This window comes from Sus scrofa, chromosome 8, assembly GCF_000003025.6.
Source record: "Sus scrofa isolate TJ Tabasco breed Duroc chromosome 8, Sscrofa11.1, whole genome shotgun sequence".
Lineage (NCBI taxonomy): Eukaryota > Metazoa > Chordata > Mammalia > Artiodactyla > Suidae > Sus > Sus scrofa.
The window spans coordinates 84,294,645-84,322,375 of record NC_010450.4 but is presented as its reverse complement, the minus strand read 5'-3'; the positions used below and the strand labels follow the sequence as shown (position 1 = coordinate 84,322,375).

At 39.0% G+C, this 27,731-nt stretch overlaps 1 protein-coding gene across 1 annotated transcript in view; it reads left to right on the top strand.

Moving 5' to 3' along the window:
• Positions 1–27,731, top strand: part of GAB1 (GRB2 associated binding protein 1) — a 133,554-nt gene that overhangs the window by 69,136 nt on the left and 36,687 nt on the right. The window contains 1 exon segment of the mRNA XM_003129177.6: positions 18,021–18,315. Within this exon segment, the coding sequence (XP_003129225.4) occupies positions 18,021–18,315 (295 nt within the window).

Sequence of the window (27,731 nt, the reverse complement as noted above, 5' to 3'; positions counted from 1 at the left end):
AAAATACATGTTTATTTTAGATATTATTTGCTTAGAGCATCAACTGCATACTGTAGCAAATTGGACAAGGCCCAGCAGGATATTGGAGTTATAATTAAATATCTTAATTGCTAGAGTGTATCTAGGGTGCAGTGCTAAGAAAGCCCACAGTAAATAAATGTCTTGGTTTTGTTTTGTTTTGTTTTTACAGTCATCAAAAGTGTTTTTTTATTGGGTTTCAGAAAGCATTTCAGTGAGGGCTTCACCTTTATTTTCATAATTCTAGCATGATAAAAAGTTCACAACAAGTGAAATATTAAGGAATTAAAAATTTAAAGCCAAGAATTTTAAACTTCTGAAAGTAGGTATGTGGCTTATAAAACTAAAAATACATTCATCTTTATTTTAAATGCTAGCTACTTTAAAAATATGAATGTATATAAATAAAAAGATGAATATATGAAAAGATATATTTTTTTGATGATAGGATGATATATAATTTTCCTCTGGTTTTTCAGTTGAATTTGTTTTTGCTTGTCATTTATTAAAAATTAATTTGTTGGAGTTCCTGTTGTGGCTCAGTGGGTTAAGGACCCAGCATTGTCTCTGTGAGGATGTGGGTTCAGACCCTGGCCTCAGTCAGTGGGTTAAGGATCTGATGCTGACACAAGCTGCAGCATAGGTCACAGATGTGACTTGTATCTGGTGTTGCCATGGCTGTGGCGTTGTCTCCAGCTGCAGCTCTGATTCGACCAGTAGCCCAGGAACCAACATATGCTGCAGGTGTGGCTGTAAAAACAAAAAAGTTAAGAAAATGCCCGTATGTCTTACATAGTTTTATTATGCCAGAACACTTCACTTGGATATCAGATAACCCCAGAAATATAGATTCCACCACAGCACTTTAGGAGGCACAGGCATTTGAAGTTTATAACATACAAGCGTAGGGCTCAGCCTGTTGCTGGCTGTAGGTTCTTTCCCTTATTTATTTATTTATTTTTTATTTGGCTGCCCCACAGCATATGGAGTTTCCGGGCCAAGGATCAAATCCGAGCCACAGTTGCCACCTACACACAGCTGTGCTAACACCAGATCCTTTAACCCACTGTGCTGGGTGGAGGGAATCGAACCTGCATCCCGGCACTGCAGAGGTGCCTCTGATGCCTTTGCCCCACGGTGGGAACTTCTCCCTTATTTTTTTAATAGCTGACAGATTTTAAATATTTCTTGGAACTAAATGCAGAAGATAAAATCTAAACAAATTCTATCGAGAAGTTAATATAAAAAAATAATTTTGCATAAAGTAAAAAGACCAAATAGACTTTTTTTTCTATGTTAATAAAACACTAATTTGACTCTTTAATGGTCTCAATACACAGCCCCACCCACCCACCCCCAGCAATCCCAGTTGATGTGAGCATTATGGGTTTTAGTTGGAAATTTTCCTGTGTTTGATTTAGAATTATTTCACTTTTTAGGAACAGGAGAAGAATTAGAATTGTTGCCTTCAACATGCCTGCACTCATGTACCAGTGAGGGTGTGGGGGCTTTTACACATGTTCATGTTCCACCTGACTTCCTGTGTGTATGTATCTACTGCAAGAGCACCTACAGTCTCAGGAAGGGGGCAGGGACTGGATTAGAGTGTAGATGTAGAGAGGGAAGATTCAGGCAGAATAGCCCCTCTTAGGAGTTCCTATTGTTGCTCAGCAGGTTAAGGACCCAGTGTTGTCTCTGTGAGGATGCGGGTTTAATCCCTGGTCTTCCTCAGTGGGTTAAGGATCCTGCATTGCTGCAAGCTGTGGCATGGATCGCATGTATAGCTGAGACCTTGTATTGCTGTGGCTGTGGCATAGGCTGGCAGCTGCAGCTCCAGTTCTGCCCCAAACCTGGGAGCTTCCTTATGCCTCAGGTGCGGCCATAAAAACAAAACAAAACAATAAAAAAGAATAGCTCCTCTCAGCATTTCATGACGATCTGATCCTACCACAAAGAGTTGGGGCTCGGGGTCTTCCAAAGCCCTCAATTGAATGGGGGGAGTAGATGCCATCCTTTCCTACCTGTCCTCTCTATTCCAGATCCACCCCGCCTTCACTCTGGTTAAATACCACCAATTATGTATTTAAAATTAAATACTGAGATGTGAATTTCTGTGGCAAAGTGTGGGATGTCCCAGTGACGTCTGTGAAAACCCAAAGCCAATCCCTGTGCTCCAAACCCAAGATTTATATTTAGAAGACAGTGTGGATCCCGTATTTTTAAAATGCTGTAAACATGTTTGTGTGGCTATTTTTAGCTTCTACAGACTTTAGTGAACTTCCCAGTTGGCAAGTCAGACACAGTCAGTTGTCGTCTGTTACCTCAGATGCCAACGCTCTGTGAATGACTCTGATTGTCTCGTGGGGTTTCTACCGTTTTTAGAGCAGATAAGTGTGTACATTATCTTGTGGCAACTGCATATGGTATATCTATATACGTATTATTATACACACTCTATGTGTTTTTAGCTTTTATCCACTATATAACTTGGGCAGTAGTTTTCCTTGGAGTTCATATGAGTTGTGTCCTGCCAGATGGCCCTGGCAGAAATAGCTAGTTCTTTTTTCTTTCCCCCAACCTTTCTTTCTCAGTCCTTTCTCAGCCTTAAATCACATGCATACGCAAGTCCTTACTGTGGCTGTTATTTTCAGTCCATTGTATCTACTTCCTGTTGGTCAAAGGTTAGGAGGCTTGGGTGGTGTCAAGGGAGATGGAAAGTTGACAGGAAAAAGAAAGCCAGGCTCATTTTAGGGCTGACATATCATGGAAGGGGCAAGGTAGCACTGACTTAAAAAAAAAAAAAAAAAAGATGTAAATGATCAGCAGCTTTTCTTGTATAATGAGATTGTTATCTGTGTTACGTGAATGAAAACATGTTTTATCCAAAGAATCATGTCTTTCCAAAGAGTAACACCCCCTTGGTCATGGGGGTGGGGGGTGGGGGAGGCGTCAACATCGGTTCTTGGGCCAAGTCCTCCACATTTGCTTCAAAGATCCTCTTGATTTCATTATGTCTGGAGTAATTTTTTTTTTTTTTTTTTTTTTTTTGGCTTTTCAGGGCCGCACCTGCAGCTTAGGGAAGTTCCCAGGCTAGGGGTCATATCGAAGCTACAGCTGCCGGCTTACAGAACAGACAAAGCAATACCAGATCTGAGCCGTGTTTGCAACCTACACCACAGCTTATGGCAACACCACATCCTTAACCCACTGAGCGAAGCTAGGGATTGAACCCGCATACTCAGGGATACTAATCGGATTTGTTTCCACTGCACCACAACAGGAACTCCCTGGAGTAATTTTTGTGTCATGTTCACCTGTGTGCTTAGTTCCCCTCTTTGGGTGAGGTTACTCTTTGCATCTTGAACTTAATGTGTTTTATAGGCAGTGACTCCAGAATGCATAATTCATCTCTTTGGAAGCATGTCTTTCAAAGGAAACCTTTTGTTGCCGTATCTTTTGTTCTGGAAGCCTTGTACTGATGATGTTTAGAAGAAAATTATACTGAGCATTATTTTGGCTTGCTTACATGTAAGTGTAATTTCGGGAATTTGAATTTTGTTTTGTAACACTTCAGTGCTTTTTCTCTAGATGTTGTTTTTGAACTGTGATCCAAATATTGGTGTTTTACTTAATAGGAAGAAACTTCAAAGAGAAAAGGAGTATGTTTTAGTGTGTTTTGCCGGAAACTCTAAATGCTATCTTTATTCCAGAATTAATTATTTTGGATTGATAGCTGAACAGGAAATAAAGTTTAGAAATTTGGGGTTTAGGGAAGATAAAATTTTTAAAAATTTCAGATTGTTACTGGTATTTATTTTTTAAAAAGCCACTATTTAAGCAAGCATGTTCTTTTCAGAAAGTAATAAAAACAACATAAGTGATATATGCATTTGTGGAGCAAACTAAGTTTGGGGAACACAGTAAGTTCAGGAAATAGATTGTTAGCATCTCAGGCACAGCAGCCTACAGGAACACAATTTAAATATTCATTGTGGGTTTTCTTATTTAGACTTCTTGGCAGTTGGTATTGTCTCTCTTTCAGATCAAAGAAATGGACTTTTTTTTTTTTTGGACTGTGCCATGGCATGCAGAACTTCTTGGGCTAGGGATCAAACCTGTGCCACAGCAGTGACAACACCAGATCCTTAACTGCTAGGCCACTGGGAAATTCCCAAAGAAATGGACTTTAAAATGACACTACCCAATGATAACTGCTAGACACAGACAGCTAAATTAAATGAACTAGAAAATCAGTTCCTCAGTCGCACTGGCCACTTTTCAAGTTTTCTGTGGCCACATGCAGCTAGTGCTACTCTGAAGGTCAGTGCAGCATTTCCACCTTCACAGAGAGTTCTGTTGGCCAGCACTCTAAAGCTGTGATTACAATTTGTATTTGTGGTGGAAAATGTTGTGACTTTAAGATGTGATATCAGGGAGTTCCCATCATGGTGCAGCAGAAACGAATACGACTAGGAACCATGAGGTTGCAGGTTCAATTCCTGGTCTCACTCAGTGGGTTAAGGATCTGGTGTTGCCGTGAGCTGCGGTGTAGGTCCAGATGCGGCTTAGATCTGGCACTGCTGTGGCTCTGGCATAGGCTGGCAGCTATAGCTCTGATTAGACCCCTAGCCTGGGAACCTCTATATGCCACAGGTGCGGCTCTAAATAAATACAAAAGACGAAAAATAAGTAAATAAATAAAGATGTGATATCCGTTTTCTACCACTTAAGCAACAAAATTTAAGTTCTCGTGTCTTATGCCTTAGTCAAATATGTACATTGGCACTATATAGTATGTCGTGTTTTGCCTTTCTTCTTCTAATGTCATTACATTCTACCCTTAGATTGGAATGTCATTATACACACACATACGCAAACACAGATGTTGAATATACATATATAGAGAGATGATAATTGTATGTATAAATAAATATACGAACATAAGTAATGTTTTCTAACTAAACTGTGTAGACTTCTTGGAGTTCCCATTGTGGCTCAGGAGGTTACAAACCTGAGTAGTATCCATGAGGATGTGAGTTTGATCCCTGGCCTGACTCAGGGTGTTAAGAATCTGGTGTTGCCACGAGCTGTGGTATAAGTCGCAGACACAGCTCAGATCCCAGGTTGCTGTGGCTGTGGTGCAGGCCAGCAACTGCAGCTCTGATTCGGCCCCTAGCCTGGGACCTTCCATATGCCTAAAAAGAAAAAAGAAAATGAGTAGACCTCTCAAACTACTGTAGGTCCTGTCTGAAGTTGCAATTTCCAGATATTAATTGGCATGGTTTCACGTGGCTTCACATTGACTTGTTTCTTGGTGAAGTTAGTTTCACTTTTTGTTGACTGAGCAAAGGAGGAGGATATTTGATGGGACTGTGGGCAGACTCTTCAGTGATAAGAAGGCTTGCTGTTGGTTTGGCACATCATCCATTTACATGAAGATTACGTCCTCAGGATCACCAGGAGCCACTGATTCATTTGTTCAGGTAACAGTTATTACACAGGCCTTTTAAGGTGCTGCACTGAGCACTTAGCCTAAAGGGGGATGAGATAAGATCTTGGAGGAGAAAACATCTGCACAAAGGACTGCTCGACATGCAAGAGGAGAGTCCTCGAATAGAAGTTTGCACGGGTGCTCTGGATGTCCAGAGCAGTCAGCTTTACCTGGCACAGGTGACAGAGAGCCGGAAAAGGAAGACAGGAAGGTGTTGCCAGTTTTCCTTCACACCAAATTCCAGTTCCTCCACATGGAAAAGACAAGTTCCTTGCCAAAGTCCCACAGTGTTTTGGAAATTTTTCAAACTATGGAGGAGGGGACTCTTAAAAATGCCATTCACAAAGCATCATTTTAACGACTATGTCAGACTCCTTTCTGGGGATGTATCTTAATTTATTTACTCAATGCCCTACTGTCACCAACTTTCCTGGTTTGCTCAGAACTGCGGGTTTCCTGGGACGTGCAGCTTTGACTTCTAACAAAGGAACAGTGCAGCATTCCCACCATGGCACAGTGGGTTAAGAATCCGACTACAGCAACTCAGGTCCCTCTGGAGGTGTGGGCTCAATGCCTCGCCTCTCGGAGTGGGTTAAAGGATCTGGCATTGTCACAGCTGCCTCATAGGTCACAGCTGCACCTCAGATTTATTCCTTGCTTGGGAACTTCCACATGCTGCAGGCGTAGCCATAAAAAAAAGAAAAAAGAAAAATTAAACAGGGACAGTCCTGGAAAATTGAGATGGTTGGTCACCCTACAGACTGTTGACTGTTTAGATTGTTTCAGATATTTACTCACATGAGCAACACTGTATTGAGTATTTTGATACCTCTGTGTAGTTGAGTTTTGCGTCCTTTCCTTAGGTGAGGTTCCTAGAGATGAAATGGAGGGTGCAGAGGCTCTGGGCATGTTTGGAGCCCAGAGTCACAGCCCTTTGTTGTACTTTGGCTGTTTTCAGCTGGATTGGTAGGCGTCTTCTTGGACATTTCTGCTGCCTCTTCCTGCGCAGGTTCTTGGGGAGATACACAAAAGACACAGCCAGGTACCCACTTGCTCTGTACTAGCTCCAGCCCCCATCAGACCTCTAGCTGGCCAGATCACATATGACTCCAAGTACCACTTGTCTAAGCCAGAGGCAGGCCCCAGGCTGATTCCAGGAGATAACATGGACTGGCTGACCCCACGTCCCCATGGCCACACCCTAACATGAGCTCACTGACCCCCCCCCCCCGCCAGGTGCACATGGCGGCAGAAAAAGGGTGAGAGCTGATGAAACCCAAGGCAGGTGGTCTCTTCCTAATGTGGGGTTGGGAAGTCACCCCAGGCCTCCACCCCCAGCCCCATAGGATGTTGCAAGCCTCTCTTGGATCCACCACTGGCCGGGCCCCTGCCTCTCTTCAGCCTCCTGCCAGTCAGGATAAGGCAGCCTGGAGAACACCCAGAGCTCGTGTGTCCCCACAGCCCTCACAATTAGGCATATGATGAGAAGTAAAATAGCATTTACAGGTAAAAATGTACTCAGCCTGCCCCACAGTGCTGTACTGAGAGCCAATGCCATGAGGTATCCTACTTTTCCTGTGGGACTTTAATAACTAACATGACTACTTAGGGTCCAACTGTCCTATCAGACTGTTTTTTTGTAGAAAGAAGCATTAAAGGGTAGTCCTATTTCAAGTATCCTTAACATGTGCCTCAGGGGTCTGGGAACCCCTGAAACTGTACAGTAGTATCTATGTACCTTTTTCTAAGAAAAAGTTCCATTGCTTTTATTAGATTCGCAAAACAGTCTGTGACCCCAAAAGGTGTAAGAACTAGTTTGTCTGTATTAAATACTAGGAAGTTTTTGGCCTTTTGTTGCTTTGTTTGTTTTATGCAGGATTTACACCAAAGCATTTAGATAATAGGTATCAGTTTAGCAATGATTTCAACAAATAAATGATATGTAGTATTAATTAGTTATTTAAAATTTCTTGAATTTTTTCCCAGCTACAGTATTGGGTGTTTGTTTTGTTTTTTTTTTTTTTTTTTTGGTGGTGGTGGTTGTTTTTTTTTGGGGGGGTTGTTTTGTTTTGTTTTTGATCAGTTGGGGTTTTTTTCGTGAAATTTGATTTTTTTTTTTTTTTTTTTGGTTAGTTTTGCTGTTATGAAATTGGTTTAGGTCTAGCTAATTTGTTTTTGTCCAAGGAACTGTATGTAAACTCCTATTTAAAAGGTTTGTGGCACAGTCGTTAGCCTACATCTAGGCATTGTTCTGCATTATTTTTGGTGTATTCTTGAATTTGTTTATATTACTAAGCTAAAGTTAGCACAGATAACACTGGGCTAGAAAATGGTGACAATAGTTTGAAAACAGGAAATTTTAGGCTTGTGTGTGTTTGGAACAGATGATCATAATGACAGAGCCAGTGGAGTGGAAACTTCCACCGAGCCTGTTTTTTCCTTATTTTGCTCTATGAGAAAAGATGGTGCTTCCTGGAAAACAACTCAAGTGTTTTAAAGCAAATGATTTTCTTTTGTCCCTGCTTCATGGTTAATTTGTTTTTCTTTATTTTATTTACCATGGTTGTATTACTGTTACGGAAATTTAATAGTTTTAATAGGTAGAGTAATTCCCAAAGTGCTTATTTTAGATATTTAAATATCTAAGTGTATTACCATTTGCTGACAAGGGTTTTAAAATAAAAATTGTGAGACTATAACCACCAGAGTTCGGGGAAAGAAATTTTTTTTTCTCTATTTTAAGTATTACCAACTTTCTTTTCTTTTTTTGTTTTAACCCTCTAAATTCTAGTCTTTGAAACAAAGTGGTCACACTTTGTCTAAGCTATTTCCTGACCAAGACTCTCTCCAGATGTATCCTGGAATTCTATATTTAAAAGAAAGGCTAAATTTATTCACTAATTGCAGAATAAGAAGAGTATGCATTCCATACGTACATAAACCTTTACGTGTGTGTATACATTATTACTAAATTTTAAAACACTGATTGACTTCTTTTTCTTAGAGCATTTTAAGGTATACATTTTTAAAACATGTAATGTCTTTAAAATTGTAATAGTAATAAATGGAAGCTCCTTGAAAAAAAAAATCAGACTACCCAAAATCGTATAAAATAAAAATATGAAACTGGTCTGACCCTCCCATCCCTATTCCTGGAATGGCCACAATTAACACTTCCCCTGTGTCTCCTTCCAGACCTGCTCTCTAAACATAGTTTATATAGACAGACACACAATCATTTCAGACAAAGTGGAATCATACAATGTAACTTGCTTTTTAAAAAAAAAAATGAACAGTTATCTTGTGGGAATTTTTTGTATACAAATCTATCTCACTTTTTTAGTGTTTTGCATCAATTTATTATCATATAGATATCTTATAATTTATTTAAGGTTAACATCACCCTGCTGATGAAGTTTAGATTAAAACCTGTTTTATTGGAGTTTCCTGGTAGCCTAGTAGGTTAAGCTTTGTCACTACTGTGACTTGGGTTGCTGCTTTGGTACAGATTTAATCTCTGGCCTGGGAACTTCTGCATGCCACGGGCATGGCCCCCAAACCCACAAACCTGTCTTATTAAAAATAAACATTTTCATTTTCTGAAACACATATGTTCAACCATAACCTTTTACCAATTTCTAAGATTATAGGTTAATTTCAAATTCACAGTAATGACCTTCTTTCTTTAAATATCAATCATGAAATATCTTTTGAGGAATTTCAGAATTAAGAGTCTCATTCTACTTTTCCCCTATGATAATAATGGGGTTGGTAAAATTACAGTGGTGATGTTTTATGATGGAAGGTCAGTTGGCTCAAGGATATAGAGAGTGCTCTTCTTCAGTTTATCCGGTCAAGGTAACTTTGAGGATTCAGCAATTCTGAGGGCCCTACATGCAGCCATCAGAGGTCTTTCAGAACTGCTTTAAGGGAATGGGCTTATTAACGGGCTACCTGGGACCTGTGTGCTGAAACCTCAGAGACACGGGAGCGAGTAGGTACCCTAACTCAGAGGATGTTTGGAGAAGCTGCAAAGAATAGGTCTTGAGCTAGGTCTTGAAGACTGAGTCAGAGCTCATTGGGTGAGAGAGAGAGGATGTGTGTTAGACTTCAAAATAAAATAAAATCTGTGCATTTGGTAGAGAGGCAAGGCCTGTAAGTATGATTTTGAAGAACCTTGTATACCATCCTTGGAAGGGAGTTGGGACTATCCTAAGGACAGTTGCGGACTTCTTTTTCCTTTCCCTGAGATCTTTTCATTTAAGTTCACTGGCTTTCCACAATTCTCATGATGAACAGAAAACGTGAAAAGCATCCCATTGAGGCTTTGAGGGCTTCACAATACATGAAGTGCTGTAGCAGATATTTAAAAATTTTAGGAATGGTCTTGGCTTTCAAAGAACTTGATGTCTAGTTGGGAAAATAATTCACAAGCATTTGGAACATTTGGAAATGTACCTAGTAGAATAACAGATGGTTCCAAACTGTCGCATAGTGATGCAGAAGACTTTTCAGGCAGTAACTGATGAGTTGCCAAGACTCCAGGGGGAAGGTATGGCCAGGAAAGGGGAAGGTTTGGTCAGAATCTTGAAGAATGGATTAGGTTTCCAATACAAGAAAGGAGTTCAAATATATTTGCCATTGGTTGATAAATATTGTGAACAAAAACAAGGAGGGAGCATGTTGGCCAGAGCAGAAGGCTTGAGAAGATAAGGAATTAGACCAAAGTTTAAAAGGACCTCTGTGTTTGTTTTTGTTGTTGTTGTTGTTTTCTCATTTTTTTAAAAAAATTATAATTGATTTACAATGTTGGGCCAATTTCTGTGATACAGTAAAGGTTTTTTTGGTTCTATTTTAAGGAATAGCTCTTCCAGTAAAAGTACAGAGAAGAGATTGGGGAGTATTGGAAAATCTTATACTGGAGTTCCCGTTGTGACTCAGGGGAAATGCATCTAACTAGTATCCATGATGATGCAGGTTCAATCTCTGGCCTCGCTTAGTGGGTCAGGGATCCTAAGTGGCTGTGGCTGTGGTGTAGGCCAGCAACTATTATTGCTCCTATTCGATCCCTAGCCTGGGAACTTCCATATGCTGTGGGTGCAGCCCTAAAAAGCAAAAGAAAAAGAAAAAGAAAAAGAAAAAAAGCCGTATACTGTAAACATGTGCTAGATCAGTTATACCAGGGGGAACTCAGGAAACAATTGTGTGTAGCAGTTGGAGTGTTTTTCTTTTAAAGCTGAACCCATTTGCCAGTTAGGCAAAACAGGCATATTTTGTGAGTTTGTTAATATTGTTGCAAGTAATGGTTTGAAGCTAAACCAGATCGAAATGTTTTTTCTTCCCAGGAGATAATGGGATCCAGTTTGAACTTTGTCGTCAGTGTGTATCTCCCCATAGTCTGTAGGATGTGTGATAAACCTATCTTAGAACCTTGCTTCCATGTGACAAGTCTATCTTCAGTATGATGTATGTAGTTGGCTTAAATATAAAAATTATTTAAAAGAACAGTTCCTTCAAAGTGAAGTTTAAAAATTCCTCTCATAGCTGTAAAGCTTTGAAAACAAATGAATTTATTGTTTATGCGCCTCTACCTTGCCTGACAAATTCTCGTCAGCCCAATTGTAGATGATGAGCTGGGCAAACTGCAGCCGTGTCAATATCCCCATAATGCCTAGAGAGTGTACAAACTTCCATATTTTTGTTCATGTCTCCTTTAACTGACATATTCAGCAGACATGGACTGAGCACCTCCCTGGGACTAGGAGAAGAAAGATGAAAGGTGAAAAGACATGGCTCTAGAAGAGGCTCAGTGGGTTAAGGATCCAGCATTGTCACTGCTGCGGCTCAGGTCACTGCTGTGGAGTAGGTTTGGTCCCTGGCCCAGGAAATTCCATGTGCTGAAAAGAAAAGGAAGAGATATGGTTCCAGCCCTCAAGAAGCTCACTTGTAGGGATGTCAAACACTGTTACTAGGAATGAAATAGAAACGGAGAGTTTCGAGGGGGGCCACTCAGTGATGGTGCCATGAAGAAGTCCGAGGTAAATCCAGGGGACGGATCATGTGCCAAAGGGCAGCATATATCAGAGCTAGAGGCAGGGCAGGAGCTGATGTTAGGGGACCTGCAAGCATTTCTGATGTGGTTGGAAGGCAGAGAGGCAAGAAGTGAGGCTGGGAGATGGGGAGAGGCTCAGAGAGCCCCTTGCTGAAGAGTTTGGCTTCGGCCTGCAGGCGGCAGGCAGTCACCAGACGCCAGGAATGGGTAAAGGGCAATGCAAATACCCCGAGCATTATGGATATTTAGTTTGGCAGTCTGACCTAAATATATTTCTTTTGGGATCCATGGACTCCACATGCTGTTCTCTTTTGATGTTAATGTAGCAGCCACAGCTAATCTTGAGATGGGACACTGGTATCAGCGTGTGGCGCTTTTAAGCCACATGCAGATGCAGACCTGCCCCCCAAATCTTATTGCTGCATCATTTCTTCAACTTCAGGTTAACATGACTACTGTAAGAAGTGACAACAAAATAAATGTTTGCGTAGCTCCTCTCACGCAAACCTACCCATCCTGGAAGGCCAGTAGTTAAAATGGTTTTTCACGTGCCCTTTGTTTAAACTGGCTTTGAGTGTTTTTAAAGGTTTCTAGAAAATGTGTCTTTTTTTGTCTGTTCCCACTCTGCGGGATTGGCAAGGCAATGTACAGCTTTCTCTGGGGCTACCAAGGCAGCGAGGATAAAAATAGGGCAAACTTTAAGAATCCCAGATATTTTCAGATAACAAAGACTGATTTATGTGGACCCGTTTTGTGCTCAGACAAAACATAGAGAAGCTTTTGTGCTGTGATTAGCAAGGGTGCTGATGTCAGTTCTCTTGTCGAGCATCAAGCTTTATTCTGTGACTAAATTGTGCTTTGTACCCTAATCCAGAGAACCTTTGTATCTGCCTTATTAAAGTGTGTAGTTTATGTAATTGCCTTTGTTTTCCAGTTTAATCTGTGCCAGATTCAATGAGAGTGACTCATTTTGTGACCGAGACAAACAGTCACATTTGGACCCTGTTAAAAATAAATAAATAAGTGGCAGGTGCTACTTGGCTAAATTCTGTGTTTTCATGCTGTAATTTCCTGCTGCAAGGGTTCATCTCTTAAATAATGTCTTCTCGGCCTCTGTAATCACTAGCCCAATCTGTCGAGTGACCAGCCATTCATTGCTGCTCCTTTCTTGGCTATTTATTTTCATTTCCAAGGGCCTCTTAAATTTGAACAGTGTCATTTCATCAGAGAAGCAAAGAAATGGATGGAGGAGCCACAGTCAACTGGATGACAGAGAGGGACACATAAGCTGTAGCATAAGGACATACTGCATTCTTTTCTCTTTCTGTTATTTTCCTGATGTGATTTAATAAAGCTTAGTTCTGTTCATTTTATTTTGTATATGTTCAGTATTGGGGTTCTTTTTCTCAAGTGGAAGAGGTTTTGAAAGCATACCTTTTTATTCAGTGTGGCCTGTATGTCTAAACTAATAATCTCAAAAATTTTTACAACTTCATCGTCTTAGGGGAATTCCATTTATGGTACGACTATGTCTAAGCACCAGACCCTGTGCTCTGCATTGAGTGCAGAATGGCAAATAAAGCAGACAAGGCCCCTGTCTCCTCAGACTTCACATGAGGTCTGCTTGAGGAGTTAGGTACTAAATAAGTATAAAGAAAAATTGGGTTACAAAATTAACAAAAGTCACTACATGTGATGGGATCCCCAAAATATCCCCACTCTACATTGCGGGTGGCTGGGTTGAGGGTCATCAGGGAAGGGAAAGCCTAAAGGTCAAAGTCCACCTGACAAAACGAGGAAGGAACATCCTGGACTTGGGAAGCCAGAGGTGCAAAGTCCCTGAGGCAGGAAACAGTTTGGCATCCTTTAAACCTTATGCTCAGGAGGGACAAGTGACAATTGATAAACCGTGAGAGAAGAAAGACGGTATTTAAAAATGTACAGGTGAACTCTATGAGCACAGCAGTACGACACTATTTACTGGAGGGGTAAATGTCCCTCTGTACAGTCCAACAGCCTGAGAGCTTCATTGACATGCAGTATGGAAATTGATGCCTGTAATACTTAGTCTGAGTCATTGGGCAGTGGGTGAATTATGTTCAGTGAATTATATAGTAAAGTATTTTAGAAGGACTTCCATGCAATATATTAAAGTTTTAAAAAGTCATTTCTGTATTTAAAAGATGAACCTCTCATTATCTGGAGAAATCACTTAACTTACAAAAAGATATGATTCCTAGATGGCTCTGATAAGTGGCATAATACTGAATTTTCTTTTCTCTATTCATTTTTCAAGCTTACTGCTGGATAGGGAGGTATCCATGAAGGCATAATTTTACTAAGAGAGGATACTTATTTATTTTGAAATAAATAGATGTCATATATTAACAGAATGGCTTTTTATAATCCAGAAACCAGTGCTAAATTCATGTGAATTAAGCACTTTGACTTCTCAGTACTATCTAAAGCATCTGTAGAACTTCAACACTGCCTTCTCCTTCTAGACACTAATCATTTGCTTTTAACTTTGAGCTGCAGTCAGTCTGAGAAGTTAGTTTAAAAGCTTGATGATATTAAAGAACTACATACATAATATTTTTAGATGTTTGTGATTTTTCTGCTGATCTTCTTATTGAAGGATTACATAAATTTTTCCATGAAGGAATACCTGTCTGTTTAGCAATAGCTCTGCATAGATTTTGCCAAGGTTGCTGTATTCTCAAATTATTTGCATGTATGTGTTTCCTTCATAATTAGTAAACTCCTTGAGAGTAGGAATCATGAATTACTTGTATTTCTTCCCACAAGTACCTAGCATGGCATTTACAGTATAATCAGTAACATTGGATGCTTATCTCATTGGTTTAGTTCTTAATATATCTAAATTTTCTTGGATGGAGACAATTTTTTGTGTGTGTCTTTTGTCTTTTTAGGGACCTAAAAACACCTGCAACATATGGAGGTTCCCAAGCTAGGGGTCAAATCGGGGCTACAGCTGCCAGCCTACACCACAGCCACAGCAACACCAGATCAGAGCCGCATCTGCGACTTATACCACAGCTCATGGCTGGGCAGAGATGGTGGCCGGAAGCTTAACCTCCTGAGTGAGGCCAGGGATCGAACCTGCAACCTCATGCGTCCTAGTTGGTTTCATTTCTGCTGTGCCACAAGACAGGAACTTCTTGGGTGGAGACAATTTAAAGAATCTATTAAAATGTTAAATCTGAAGTTATCACCCTAGTTTATTGAGTTATTGGTACAATAATCCAAGTTATTAGAGACCAAATGAGCTTTTGTATGGACCACTCCACCCCCTTAGTTTTTGTTTTTTCTGTCTCTGCCTCAGACCATTGTCCCGGCTTCCTAGCACTCCATCAATAAACTACCAGTCACAACTGACTCATGTCACAATTTATTAAACAATTTGGTGAGGGTAGCAGCTGTGACTAAACATCTGTTGGAGAAATATATGTGGATTTTAGCCAGTCCTGCTTTTTCTGTGCTCACATGGATTTTTCAGGATCAAATGAAACAATTTTTATGATACTGCAATGCCTTTTGGTGTTTTGCCAAGTTCTGAAGAACAAAAACTTTATCAAGTCATACTAGTATTGCTTTTGGTGATTATAAATTTAGTAGATTTTTAAAAAATAGACTGGTCTTTATGTTAATGAAGAAATAGAAATCATGTTTTGGAAAGATTGGCCTGTGTTACAGTACCAACATGGTGGGCCTTCTTGGCCTAATTAGATGGTTATATAGAGCACCATACTCATACTTGAAAATTTCTGGAAATGCCATCAGCATAAAGCTCTCCTTAGTCTGGGTTACCATAGGAAGAGACATGCTTTGTTGTGTTATACTTTTCCAGAATGAGCGGACTGAGATGTGACTGGTGCATCATGCTCTCCAAATGAACAGATGTGAACAGTGGCCATTAAGAATATGTGACACCCTTGGGGTTCATAAATTGTCCTGTTTGTCTGTCCTTGCACTTCCCGCATTTCCTTTGGGTGATCTGACTTTGTATGTTCGGTCTGGAGTAGAGAATGTCTCTTTGTAGGCCACTGAGTCTTGCTGCAGTGGCCTCTTTTTGGTCTGGCTTGCTGCCGGCTGAGGAAGGCCCTCAAAGAGGAGTCAGGCTTCATTTTTGTCTCTGGGCAGAGATGGTGGGTTTAAAGCCTGATGAAGCTGACTGTTTCAGGCAGTTGGTTCTGCTTTTATTATTTGATCAATGTTGAGTTTAAATAGGGTAATAGTAAAGGAATTTTAGACTTCATATGTGTAATAATCAAACTCCAAATTTACCAAAACTTGTGAAGGGAATACATGTTGAGTGTAGGTCCAGATTGCCAATATGCGTTTGTTGGAAAGAGAAAGAGAAAGTTGGCTTTTTTTGTTGTTGTTAAGTTGTATGCTATTCTCAAGATTACAGATTTTATCCACAGTTTATTTCTTTGCTTACTTTCCAGATGAGAGACCAGGAAAGCTTCTAAACCATTTTTTCCTCCTTCCTACTTCTTGCCTCCTTCCTCCCCCCACCAGCCCCTCAAAAGAGAGAGAAAAACCTATAGCTTAAAATATGGAATGATATTAAGGCATGAGAAAACACTGCTTTTGCAAAAAGATTGTGGTAAGATATACATCACATAAAATATACCATTTTAACCATTTTTAAGTGTATAGTTCAACATAAGGTACTATCACATTGTTCTGCAACCATTTCTCCCCAGAACTTTTTCATCTTCCCAAACTGAAACTCTACCCATTAAACACTAACTCCCCATCCCCCCTCCCCATAACCCTAAGCACCCACCATTTTGCTTTCTCACTCTTTGAATTTGGCGACTTTAGGTACCTCATATAAGTGGAATCATACAATTTTTGTTCTTTTGTGACTGGCTTCTTTCACTTAGCATAACCTCTCAAAGTTTGTCCAGATTGTAGCATGTATGAGAATTTTCTTTTAAGGCTGAATAGCATTTCATTTATCCCTTCATTCATCAGTGGACATTTGGGGGTGCTTCCACCTTTTGACTGTTGTGAATAATGCTGCTGTGAACATGGGTGTACAGATATCTCTCTGAGGCCTTGCTTTCAGTACTTTTGAGTTATTTACCCACACTAGAATTTTTCGAAGGACGGCCATACCATTTTCCCCAGTGGTTACACCATTTTACATTCCAACCAGCAATGCACAAAGGTCCCAGTTTCCTCACATTCTGGCCCATACTTGTTATTTTCTGCTTTTTAGGTAATAGCCATTCTCATGCATATGGATCTTATTGTGGTTTTGATTTGCATTTCTCTACTGACAGCATAGTGATGTTGAACATCTTTTTTTTTTTTTTTTGGTCTTTTGTCTTTTTAGGGCCACACCCCTGGCACACGGAGGTTCCCAGGCTAGGGGTCTAATCAAAGCTACAGCTGCCAGCCTACACCACAGCCACAGCAACGCCAGATCTGAGCCGCATCTGTGACCTATACCACAGTTCATGGCAGCAGCACCAGATCCTTAACCCCATGAGCAAGGCCAGGGATCGAACACACAACCTCATGGTTCCTAGTTGGATTCATTTCCCCTGTGCCACCACAGGCACTCCTGAACATCTTATCTTGTGCTTATTGGTCATTCTTATGTCTTTCTTGCAGAGTCTGTTCAGGTCCTTTGCCCATTTTTAAATTGCATTGTGTATTTTTGTTGTCACTGAGTTGTAGGAGTTCTTTGTGTGTTCTGAACTTAATCTCTTATGAAATAAATAATTTGCAGACATTTTCTCCCATTCTGTGAGTTGCCATCTCATTCTCTGATCATGTCCTTTAAGATATAAAAATTTTGATACAATCCAGTTTCCATTTTTCTTTTGTGTCCTGACTACTTAGTGTCATTTTCAAGAAGTCTGCCAAATCAAATAGCACGAATCTTTTTCCCATGTATTTTTCTAAGGACTTTATAGTTTTAGCTCTTACATTTAGCCTTTGATCAATTTTGAGCTAATTTTTGTAGAAGGTGAGAGTCTAACTTTATTCTTTTGCACATGAATGTCCAGTTTTCCCAGCACCATTTGCTTTTTTAAACTAAGTAAAAACTAAATCTTCCTTGGTTTGTTGACTTGATATTACATATAATAATATTATTATCAATGTACCATCTTCTAGTAATCAGTGTCTTATAATATTTTATCAGAAGATCTAATATAAAATAATAAAGACATATATATATATATATATATATATATATATACACACACACACCCACACACACACGCACATTATTAAGTTAATTGAGGAGGCATCAGTAAACTTTGCTGGGGTGGTAGATTATTCTGTAGAAACAAAACATCATATATTACTTTCTCTAGTTAATGCATTTCTAAAAAGTTGGTTTGACAAATGGGTATCCTCTTGAAAAATTTCTGTCCAAGTAACCCGGAGTGGATATTTTTGTTTTCTTCCTAGGCATGGAAGAGGAGATGGTTTGTGCTACGAAGTGGCCGTTTGACTGGCGATCCAGATGTCTTGGAATATTACAAAAATGATCATGCCAAGAAGCCTATCCGTATTATTGATTTAAATTTATGTCAGCAAGTTGATGCTGGATTGACATTTAACAAAAAAGAGTTTGAAAACAGCTACATTTTTGATATCAACACTATCGACCGGATTTTCTACTTGGTAGCAGACAGTGAAGAGGAGATGAATAAGTGGGTTCGTTGTATTTGTGACATCTGTGGGTTTAATCCTACAGAAGAAGGTAAGTTCAAGATTTTGTGATTCAACCTGGGTTCTCTCTTATTACTACATTTTAAAAACTGTTTTAGAGTTCTTTGTTATTTCAGTTGCACAGTATATATATATATATATATTTTTTAATAATAGCATTTGGGAAAAGCAAGCTTTTCTTCAGTCAAGGGAGAAACTTTATAGATTTTTAGAAAGAGAGACAACCATGGAGCAATGTCTAAACAGTCAAGGGAGAAACTTTATAGATTTTTAGAAAGAGAGACAACCATGGAGCAATGTCTAAACAATGTCCTAAAGAAGGTGACAAGAAGACGTACGTATTTAAGAGTATTTCTTGAGTTCCTGTATAAATATTAGGTTGACCCCTGGAACGCTGCTGATACTTGACTGTTTTAACCTATTAGAAAAACATTTTCAAGTGGTTCAACTTAATTCTTCTTCACTCCAGCTTATGGAAGTTCCCCGGCCAGGGATTGAATCCAAGCCACAACGGCAACCTACACTGCAGCTGTAGCAATGCTGGATCCTTTTACCCACTGCACCAGACCAGGGATCAGACCCCTGCCTCTGCAGCAACCCAAGCCACTGCAGTCAGATGCTTAACCCACTGCTCCATAGTAGGAACTCCTTCAACTTAATTCTTAGGAGTTGTTTTTAATTGAAGTATAGTTGCTATATAATATTATATGTTATAGTAATACAGTATAGTGATTCACAATTTTTAAAGGGTGTGCTCTGTTTACAGTTACTATAAAATATTGGCTGTATTTGTTGTGTTGTACAACATGACCTTACAGCTTATTTTATGCCCAAGAGTTTGTTTTTCTTATTCCCCTGCCTTGTATTGCCCCTCCCCCTTCCCTCTCACCACTGGTAACTACCAATTTGTTATCTATATCTGTGAACCTGCTTCTTTCTTTGTTACATTCATGTGTTTGTTATATTTTTAAGATTCCACATATGCATGATATCATACAGTATTTGCCTTCTCTGTCTGATATTTCACTTAGCATAATGTCTTCCAAGTCCATCCCTGGTGCTGCAAATGGCAAAAGCCACTTCTTTTTGATGGCTGAGTAGTATTCCATTGTATATATACCACATCTTCTTTCTCCATTCATCTATTGATGGATACAGGAGTTATTTTTTAAACTAAGTTGGATTATGAAGTTATGAAATGGCCGAGGTGACTGGCAATATCTATGAAAAGCAAATGAGAATCAGTCACCAAACATGATGAAAAAGTAACAAACATGTGAGTTTACTTAACACAAAGGTCCTAAAAAGAGCATGGAAGAAGAAGGGGCTCAAGTTATAGATAAGAGATAGTGAAGTAAAGCTTCCTCGGAGGAAGACTGATTGTAAACTGAAGCTGTCTCCATAATGAGAGGAGGGAGGCAGAACCTGAAGGCTCTCAGGTGAGGGAAGGACCCACTGGTGGAGTCCACTCCTTGACTAGAGCAGAGGACTGTGACCAATGAAGGCAAGGGGAGAGTTGCTGAGATTTGGGTGCCTGTTCCAGGAAGAGCTGAGTGATGAGAGGCCTCCAGAAGAATCTTACAAGTGGAATTCCTCTTTGGATGTCCTGACCTTAGGTATCCCCTGTCTTCTTATATTTATATTCCCTGTCTGCTTCTCTACTTCTCTTCCTTTTTAAGCAAACTTGAAGAACCCACGTAGGGGTCTCCAATACAGGTTTACGTTTGCAGAGCCAAGCATCAGAAATAAAGGCAACCTGAGGTCTTCAACCCTGTTGTCTTTATGGTTATACTCACATCGACAAGTGTGCCTTTCCAAATACCTATATTTCGGCATGCTGGAGATTCAGCAAAGGGTGGAAAAATTGTCTTAACAGTCAACATCAAGATTTGGATTGAAGTGAAACAGTCCTCATCTCTCATTAGCTCAGGTCATCGTGTGGTTTCCTCTCTGGCTGATCAGCCCCCAGGAGAAGGAGGCTTCCAGGGCTGGGATTGGCCCAGTGAGGCAGGGGGAACCCCATGCTGAGGGACTCCAGAATGCCCAAGGGACAAGAGCAGTGCGAAAGGGAAGGAGGCCTACAATTTAGACAGGAGGCCCAGGGTCTAGAGCCCTTCAGCGAAGTTCTACTGTGTAAAAGCCTCGAGAAATTATTGCACATGTGGAATTAAAGCTTTGGTTGTTTTTGTAAAGTTGCTAAATATGCTCACATTTCACATTTTAAGTGGGCCTGGGAGTATTATTTCTACCTCTAATTAAACTCCTTTCCTTTCTTGTTTACATATGTGGTCTATATTTGAGTGCAGTGGAGGGTTTTTAAGTTTAGTCACAAATGATATCTCTCACTTTTTAATGGTTATTTAACAACCACCCCGTAAAGATAATTCCTGGATTTAGACTTTGCATTCATTTCATTGTATGATGGATTTTCAGCTAAAATAATAAGTAGTTGTATAACCTCTGTGTTGATGGTGTTCTTTTGCCTGCTACCTTGCGAATTTAGAATTTGTTTGGGGGATAGAAAGGCAGACTTCTGTCTCTTTTGGTTGTCTGTATAGATTCAGCTAACCTGAGACTCAACTAGGTGTCCTTTCTCTGTTTTCTTTATAATTCTCCTATTTGACAGAAGGATATGAGAGACCCTCTTAGTACATTCTTCAGTCAAGGAATGTGAGTGTGTAATTTTTGGAAGCTCCTTTGGGGGTGATTAGAGTTGAAAACCTTAAAAGGACAATTTCTAATGCTCAAGTGTCCCAAATTAGTTTTGCAAGTTTAAAGGCATGGAGTTAGTCCAATTATTCCCCCTTCTCATGATTCATTATCATCTGGGAGCTTGATGAAGGCCCAGTCAGCTCTGGGAAGAAGTAAGTTTTGTCTGCTTTAGAAAATTGATTGATTCATCTATCACATTATTTGAGTTTGCCAGTATTCTCCAGGGCTGGGGTGTTCATTCAACCAGCATAAATTAGGTGACTAGTTAGGGAGCCAGGTGGCAAATATTATAAGAAACTGAGCATCTAATGAGAGAAGATTCATACCCAAAATAATTCATTACAGTTGATAAATACAAGTTATTCATGTTTGTAAGTACATGTGTGTACATGTGTTTACTTATATAAATCATGCTTTAACATACATATTAATGACTTATGACATGTCATTAATATATAATGATACTAGTACTTATAAGTATTAAATGTAGTATTAAGGTATAATTCCATATATTAAAGTATGTTTCTGTGGGAATGTGCAAATATAGTTCTTGTCCTCATGGAGCTTACAGTCAGTCTAGTAGGAGAAATGGGCAAATAATCTAGGAATTATAATAATACCAGGTGATAGGTGTTTTGCTAAACAAATTTTTTAAAAAAGCATAGGTCACTAGCGTCTGATTGCCTCTTAGGAGGGTCAGGAAAAGCCTAGGTAGTTTTAGGTCTGTGACTGTAACTGATACTGTACTGAGAACTTTATTTTTGTCCTCACTGGAACATTTCTGTTGGCATTAACAGTCGGAATTGGTTACAGTGCCTGTTTCGCCCCTCATAAACTTACTAGTATTGGGAGGAGGAAAGTTTCAAAACTCGAAAGCCACCTTTTCAGTGGCAAAACTCCCAAATCCTTCTAAAACAGATAAGAAGGGTATTTCCCTGGGAGTGAAGTTTTTAATTTGTAAACTTTTAGTCTTCACAGTATCCATAAGGAGGAGGCTGTAAGAAAATTAAAAGTATGATTCATCAAATTTGATGTGTTTAAGAGTTCCCACTGTGGTGCAGTGGGTTAAGGCTCATGGGTTTCTGCAGCCTTGTCACATGGCACGGGTGGCAATTGCATGTAGTATTCCATCCCTGGCCTGGAAACTTTCATATGCCATGCATGCACCCTCCCCCCCAAAAAAAGTCAAATTTGATATATATAAGCTGAGTTGGTTACCAAGAATAGCTATGCTTATCACAGATCATTTTTATCTATTCATTAAAACAAGCCTCTGGGGACTTTAGTTTACTAAAACTTTTAAATTTAGCTCCTGATCCCTATCTAAATGCAACTGTGTTTATCTTTTTAATTCTAAAATTTAGATTTTTTTACACGTTCATCCTGGCCACCTCCCAAATAGCCATAGTTTAGACATGTCTTTCTAAACTACGTTAAAGGCTTGAATTTCTTGGAATAAAATCAGGTAAAGATAAGCAGTCCTTCATTGTGTAGCATCAGGGAGCCAAAGAAATATTTTATTTTGCTCCATAATTTTGGTTTTCGATGCACGGTAGCAAAATTGCAAAAAAGTTAACCACTGTTATTTCCCTATTCATTTGTACTTAGCTGACTTTGCTAGATGACTTTTAAAAATTCCACATACTTAAAGATTTGTATCAGATTCTAAACTGCAGAGAACTGCTACTATTCTCTGTGATCACATCCGTACAGTTTAATGTGACAAGGTAAATATCAAAATGTTTGTGTTCTCTCATTAAGTCTACTACCTGCTTCTTATTCTGCTTCCAGATAGGTCTCACCTCCACTCACTAAATAATAGGTGTTTTCACTTTTACCTAGATCTGTCCCCAGAGCCCCGTGCTCTTCCCTTTCCAGACAGCCGAATATGCTCCCATTCTTGGCTTCAAATTAATAACACAAAATGATTTTTTACCATAACTAGTTTCAGATAGATGTGGGAAGAAATCATCTATGCTTGGTATTACAGTCTGAGAACATAACTCTCCCCAACCCCTAGGAGAATAACTAATTTTCTCCTGAAAACAAAAGGACAGGGGAAAAATCTGACCTGTGTTTTGATTCCAGGAACCTCTCAAAATATCGTTACCATGTTATTTCCGCTGCCCCAGGTGACCACTGCTATTATTGAATACTCAGAATATGCTGGCAGGCCGAATCTGTTTTTCAATTCTAGCTCATTGAACTATGTGTAGTTCCTATGAATGCTTTTATTTAGTAGATTTGAGAGTAAGAAACTAATTTCTTTTGTTTTTCTTGGAAATGTGCAGATTTATTTTTGTTTCTACAACCGAGGGAGAAGCTGTTAAATCTGCTAAACAAGTGCCAGAAAACACAGCCTTGGGGCTGCAGGCAGCTAACGTGGCGCAAGGGCTCCTGGTCTAATTTAAGGATACAAGTGGAGAAAGTTGCCTTTTAATCTGTTGAGTTGCTTTTCTCAAAACACTCAGATAATGCTGGCTTTAAAAAAAAAAAAAGTGTGATTCTCTGTTTGATATTCTTCCTTTTAGAAACGGAGGTAAACTAACATGTAAGAATGTATGTACGTTTGCAAAAGAGAACTAGACTCACAGACATAGAAAACAAACTTATGGTTACCTGAAGGGAAAGGCGGTGGGAAGGTGTAAATTAGGAGTTTGGGATTAATGTATATACATATTGCTATATATAAAATAAACAACAAAGACTCACTGTATAACACAGGGAACTCAATATCTGGTAATAACCATTAAGGGAAAAGAATCTCAAAAAGAATAGATAGATGTAAAATGTAAATTGAACCGTTTTGCTGTACACCTAAAACTAACAACAACATTGCAAAACAACTATAACAAATTAAAAAAAAAAAAGAATACACATATGTTCCCATTCCTATAAAGCAGCACTTCGTAGGGGATAGGGGACTTAAATTTCTATTTCCTTTTTTATTCCAGTATAACATATGACTGTGAAAGGCACAGATCTAAAGTATACAGTTCAATATAGTTTTATGTACCCATTTGGAATCTACATAGACATAGAGCTCTCTGAAACCACCCCTCAGATCAAGAAATGGAACACTTCCCGTTCCCTGGAAGGTTTTCTCATGCTTCTTCCCAGTAAAAACCCAGAAAAGAGTTCAGAGATAACCATTATTTTGCTTCTATCACCACAGATTAGTTTTATCTATCCTTGAAATTTATAAATGAAACCATTGAGTCTGGCCTCTTTTTTCCAGTCAGACTGTGACATTCATCCATGTAGCATGGGACAGTTGTTTTTTTTTTTGCAGTCAATCTGTGACATTCATCCATGTAGGATGGGACAGTTGTTCTGTATCCTATGTAGCCTTCCGTTGTGTGAACATATCACAGATTATTGGTCTATTCACATATTGATGGACATTTGGCTTGCTTCTAGTTTGTAGTTAATACAAATAGAGCTACTGTGAACATTCTTACATGTGTCTTTTGCTGGATATGAATGCTTAGCTCTTTTGAGTATCCACCCATGGGTATTATTGCTCCATCATAGTAGATAGATAGGTTGGTAGATAGATAGATGGGGATAGACTTGGTAGACTTCAGTAGACTTGGTAGCTTTAGTTTTCCAAAGTTATTGTACCGATTGCTTTGCTACCAGCAGTGTATAAATTTTCCAGTTACTCTGCATTGTCACCGAGATTCGGTATTGTGCATCATTAATTTTAGCCACTGTAGTGAGTGTGTAGTGGAACCTCATTGTGATTTTAATGTGCATTTTCCTGAGGACCAATTCAACCAGAATCCGTTTTGTTTTGTCTTGTGCTGTTTTATTACACATGATCAAGCTACTGCCTTTGAGATCTTGATGCACTGAGTCTCCTGAGATAAAGCCCTGACACTGAGATTTCTCAAATACAAGTGACCCCCTCTGGATAAGAATTAAGGCATTTGTCAGCACTGACTGGGGGTTTATTTTTAAAGTCTCCAAGAATGTGTTCACACTCTGTTAAGGAGATGGTCGTGACAAATAAAAAGATAAAACATTGTCAACTTGAAACATATTAACTAGATTGGGCTATGATGAAAGGTCTTCAGAACTTGATTAAATAATGTGAAGAAATTTCAGGTTGTTTCACTGAAAATTGCAACCACTGCTATTTCTTGTTTGTATCCATGTGTTAGATTTACCTTTATAAAACAGTCTTCTATAAAGAAGGCTGTGTTCAGAAGTGAGAAGATGGTTATGTTAGCATTAATAATAATGTATACTCTTGGCAGACTCTTACTTGCTAGGTTCATTAGACATAGATCTATTTGAAATGCTTCTCTTTAGAGGAAAAATATTCTACCCCAGACCACGTAAATCAGGTCTCCGTACAGACTGACCTCGACATACTTACCTTTCATTGTGAACATTAAGGGAAAACGTTTGCAATAAAAGCAAAAGAAAAAAAAGTTCTGTCAGCAGATGTAGCCCATCTTCAGAGAAAAGGATCTCATCTGGTCTTCTGACAGGAGGTGAGCAACACGGCGGTTTTGACACCACATGCTCAGGTAGGGCGCATTAGAAGTCACCAAATCAGAGGCTCTGTCACATCTACTTCAACATATTCTACCTTAGCAACAAGAAAGAGTAGGATTGCTTCTCTGGGCTTAAGCGCTTGTGCTATTTGGTTTAAATAAATATATATGTGTGTGTGTGTGTGTGTGTATACACATATATATATAATTTTACATTTGGTTTAAATATATGTTTAATTTTGAATATTTGGTTTAAATATATATGGTTTAAATATATATTTAATTATAATTTTGAACATTTAGAGGCATTATCTGGGCACCCCAACTTCTGTGAGGAGCACTAACTCCAGGATGTTATGATTCCAGATGGGGTAAAACCATGCATTAGGGTAGGGATCATGTGACCTCATTTATTATTTGTGGTTCTTCTCGCAGAACAATCTGCTTCACTGAAAACTTGTTAGGGCTTTCCTTAGCAATACATATTAGCTTTGTCAGTAAAATTCAATTAAGAGTTTCCTACAGCAGCTTATTAGGCCTTTTTAATGGATGGTAATTACGCTCCTCATGCCTTCTGAATTAAGAGACAGGAAATAATTTTACACACAGAAGCAAACCCTAAGCTGATGTTTGGTTCTCAGAAACTTGATACCAGCAATACTTAGAAAGAGCAGTAAGTTAGAAACCCAAGCAATAAACAGTCTCCTCCACTACTTAGAGGGAGTAGAGGCTGGTCATGTGTCTATACAAGATGGAAGAGAAGTTTCTCTTTTCAGACCAGTTGGTGAACTTTGGCTAAAAATTTTATGTTAAAGAATTTTTAGACACCAGGTGGGGCTGGCATCAAAATAGGCAGAGATGAGTATTAGGTGAATTTAACGGGAGCAAAATCATCCCAAACACTAAAACTTTGAGGATGGTGCATTATCGGAGCCCAAAGTGGTAAAGCAATATCCCCTTCCCTTTTAAAGTCCTTTGTAAGCCATCTTGTTTGGACCGGGTGGACTTGCTGTTCACAGCTCTCGGAAGGCCTTTTTCTTCCACGAGCTCGCTCGTGAACATAACGGGAAGTATCCCTCGAGTTCTTGCCTCTTAGACATATGTTCAAGTCTTTCCATATTGTGAACAAGATTAAAAAAAAAAGAAAGGAAGAAACTTTGAGTCCCAGTCCTTTTTTCAGAAAATTGAGAGGATCTTGCAGCCATAAAGAGAGTAAAAGCACTTTCTTCATTCACAGATGGGAAAGACGGAAGGTCAAAAAGGAGATGGTCCCATTGTGTTAATAAAACAAGGCCAGACAAAAGTGATTGCTTGGCCGGGAGACTATTTTCCCCTCTTAAGGTGAATCACCCAGTTCATTTAGTGTATAGCCATCCAGTTTAGAAAAAAACATTAAAGGAAAAGTATATCTATAAAAACAACCACCTGGAAAAATTACTTTAGGAGTTACAGTGGAAAACGAGAATTCATACTCTTTTATATAGTAATGTTTTTCCGGTGTTTAGTTTCATTTTGTTTGGTCAGAACTAAACATTGAACTGGATTGTACCATTTAACTATATCTCTGGTAGAAGAAAGGAGAAGTATATAAAACATACTTGTGAATATACCCTGTAAGATACAGCAACTACTCTCTGATCCCTCTGATTTTTTTTTTCCTCCATGTTGTTTATATTTTTCTTAAGCTCTTTAAAGGGTGAATATTTTTTACAGTTCTCTGAAGTTTAACAGTCCACAAGGATTTACTCTTGAGTCACTGATCAATCTACCACATTTTAAATCCCCTCCAATAAAGCTCTTTATATTTTTAACAGTCAAAACAGTAAAACATTTCATAGGGTATGTTATATACACTATAGCCAGCGTCTCTTAGATATGATGAGGTATATATGAGATCCTATGAAATTAAGGCATTTTGTTGTATAAATGTCTAAAAATTTATTTTTCTTTTCTCACCATCTTCTGGACTTTCAAAAAAAAGAATGAATGGAAAAACAGCAAGGTCCTATTGTATAGCACAGGGAACTATGTTCAATATCCTGAGATAAACCATAATGGAAAAGAATATAAAAAAGAACATATACATATGTGTAGCTGAATCACTTTGCTCTGCAGCAGAAATTAACACAACATTGTAAATACTTCAATTTAAAAATAAATAAGAATTAGTTAGTTGCTGCCCTAATGTGTTAGGTTTTGTTAGATGAGCTTGTGTGAAAACGTGATGTGG